This window comes from Cyprinodon variegatus, unplaced genomic scaffold (genome assembly GCF_000732505.1).
Source record: "Cyprinodon variegatus isolate N-32 unplaced genomic scaffold, C_variegatus-1.0 Scaffold481, whole genome shotgun sequence".
Lineage (NCBI taxonomy): Eukaryota > Metazoa > Chordata > Actinopteri > Cyprinodontiformes > Cyprinodontidae > Cyprinodon > Cyprinodon variegatus.
The window spans coordinates 43,270-46,171 of record NW_015150934.1 but is presented as its reverse complement, the minus strand read 5'-3'; the positions used below and the strand labels follow the sequence as shown (position 1 = coordinate 46,171).

General features: G+C 48.0%; 1 protein-coding gene across 1 annotated transcript in view; it reads left to right on the top strand.

Annotated features, from left to right (window-relative positions):
* LOC107094400 (sodium bicarbonate cotransporter 3-like) overlaps nt 1–2,902 on the top strand; it is a 44,658-nt gene that overhangs the window by 18,881 nt on the left and 22,875 nt on the right. The window contains exons 7-11 of the mRNA XM_015389972.1: nt 671–828; nt 1,815–1,902; nt 1,979–2,125; nt 2,203–2,306; nt 2,380–2,554. Of these exons, the coding sequence (XP_015245458.1) occupies nt 671–828; nt 1,815–1,902; nt 1,979–2,125; nt 2,203–2,306; nt 2,380–2,554 (672 nt within the window). The remainder of the gene's footprint in view (nt 1–670; nt 829–1,814; nt 1,903–1,978; nt 2,126–2,202; nt 2,307–2,379; nt 2,555–2,902) is intronic.

The following is a 2,902-nucleotide window of genomic DNA, read 5'->3' as shown; positions in this document are numbered from 1 at the left end:
CGCTTCCAGGGAGTCTAGAGCGTCTCGCTTCCAGGGAGTCTAGAGCGTCCCGCTTCCAAGGAGTCTAGAGCGTCTCGCTTCCAGGGAGTCTAGAGCGTCCTGCTTCCAAGGAGTCTAGAGCGTCCCAGGGCATCTAGAGCGTCCCAAGGAGTCTAGAGCGTCTCGCTTCCAGGGAGTCTAGAGCATCCCACTTCCAGGGCATCTAGAGCGTCCCAGGGCGTCTAGAGTTTTAGTTTATTTAAAAAAGCCCTGGGATCGTCCCACCAGGGGGCTGGCGTATACCTCTGTAGCCAAGCGAGCGCAGAGGTATGCCTGCTAGTGACGGTCCGCTGGGGCGGCAGGACCAATCAGAACCTGTGTGGCGGAGGCTGACGGCTCGTCTCTCTGTTGTCAGTGTGTCTGTTTGCTGCCGGGCGCCGGCAGGAAGCCCGCAGTAAGTCAGCTGTCAGTCACTCAGTCTCCATCATCCAATCAGAGGCCTGTGCAACTGTACGCGTGGTAGTGGTGCTCTGTGATTGGCTGGTCGCTGGCTGTGGTGTTACCTTAAAACTGTGTCCGTCGGCTGTGGTGTCAATGTCATTGATCGTGCCAAACAGAACCCGAGCTCTCCTGATGGTTCCGAGGCCTTTCAAAGTGAAACTGGGGTAAAGTGTCGGTTTCTGTGTTTCAGGTGGACATGAACTTCATGAAGAAGATCCCTCCTGGAGCGGAAGCCTCCAACGTTCTGGTTGGAGAAGTGGACTTCTTGGAACATCCAATAATCGCCTTTGTCCGCCTCTCCCCGGCCGTGCTGCTGACGGGGCTCACTGAGGTCCCCGTACCCACCAGGTGGGGGGGTTCTTATCCCATCTGCCTCTCTGCTAATTAACGAAAAAATAAAAACCCAAACTTCTATGTTGATATATTCTTAAGTTTCGATCGATACAACAGAATTCTGATATTGATATCATCCATTAAAATATACTGGATGCCGCTCCAGATGTCTGGTCTGAAATCTTAAAAAATCTTCTGATATAATACTTAAGAAGGAAAAAACACATCTAACTCCGATCATTTGGAGCTCCAAGCTGCAAATTGATTAATCTGTTAATTATTTTTTCAATTCAATTAGTAATTGGATAGCTAAAGATTTCTTAAAGAGGACTCTTTCTTAAAGAACTTGAGGAGTTCTGAATAGAGAAAAGATTTTTTATATTAACTGCAAAATGTTTAAATTTTTTTTTTTACAATTTTGTGTTATTATTGATGTAAATGGGTCACTTTGTCAGCTAAAGGCATGTTTTAAAGTCTCTACATTCCAGTTAACTATTAATTGATTATTAAATTGACAATAATTATAATAATCGATTTATCATTATTAATCCGATTAATTATTTCAGCCCTAATTTTAATTTTCTATGGATGGATTTGTTTCTTCCAAATAAATCGTAATGAAAAAGTAAAAGAATCTGTTTCTTGTTTGAGTCCAATCATTACGTCTCGTCATGTTAAACAGATTTGGATAAACCGCATGAACAGCTGGGTTTAAACATACTGTTATTTCTTGACATATGTCAACAAGGTCTAAAGTATGAATATGAGAATGAGTGGGACTATGCACATTTTGAGTCCAAGATGGCATCCAGTAGGGATAATAAAATTCCCTACTATAATGGCCTTGTCAGTATCAGATGAAACTCAGAAAACTGAACTAAAATTTATTTATGAGCTCGTTGGTCACTGAAGAAAAGCCCTCTGTGGTCAGGAAATCAAACATTTCAAGGCTTTTTTCCAAACACTTCTGATGTCCATTTGGGTTTGTTTGTCTCCGTCAGGTTTCTGTTCCTGCTGCTCGGCCCATTTGGTAAAGGCCTGCAGTACCACGAGATCGGACGCTCCATTGCCACGCTGATGACGGACGAGGTGAGCTAAAGAAGTGGATCAGCTTTTGGTTCTGATCCTGCAGAACGTCGTTTAGATCCCTTTTGCCCTGCTGCAGGTCTTCCATGACGTGGCCTACAAGGCAAAGGACCGGAACGACCTGCTGTCCGGAATCGACGAGTTCCTAGACCAGGTCACCGTGCTACCGCCAGGAGAGTGGGATCCCAGCATCCGGATCGAGCCGCCCAAGAACGTCCCGTCTCAGGTGAGAATGCCACCAAGGCGTCCTGGGCGCCAACCCGTTCAACGACGCGTTCTCTGACACCCCATGTATGTCTGCAGGAGAAGAGGAAGATACCGGCGCTGCCAAACGGCTCCACCCACTTCTCCGAAGCGGTGAAGGAGATGGAGCATCATACGGGCCCAGAGCTGCAGAGGACCGGCAGGTCAGTGTGTGCTCTGCTCAGGTGAGCTGTAGTCCCCGAGCAGTGCTGATGTGACCCTGGGTTCCCCCAACAGGATCTTCGGAGGCTTGATGAACGACGTCCGCAGAAAAGCGCCGTTCTACTGGAGTGACATCAAAGACGCGCTGAGTCTGCAGTGTTTGGCCTCCATATTGTTCCTGTACTGCGCCTGCATGTCACCCGTCGTCACGTTTGGAGGGCTGCTGGGAGAAGCCACCAAAGGGAACATCGTAAGAACCAGCTGGTTCCGGTTCTCTTGCTCTCTGACCCAGTCTGACTGTCTTTCCTCCAGACTCTGAGGCCTTTTGATACTTTTGGTGACGGAAAAATGAAGCAAGAGCAGATTCTGTCAGATTTTTAATCTCCTTTTGGGGGCGCTCTAAACGTTCTGGAAGCAGGACGCTCTTAACGTTTGGAGCGTTCCGCCTCTAGAGCGTTTAAGCGTCCCGCTTCCAGGGCATCTAGAGAATCCCGCTTCCATAGCGTTTAGAGCGTCCCGCTTTTAGGGCGTCTAGAGCGTCCTGCTTCCAGGGTGTTTAGAGCGTCCCGCTTCCATAGCGTTTAGAGCGTCCCGCTTC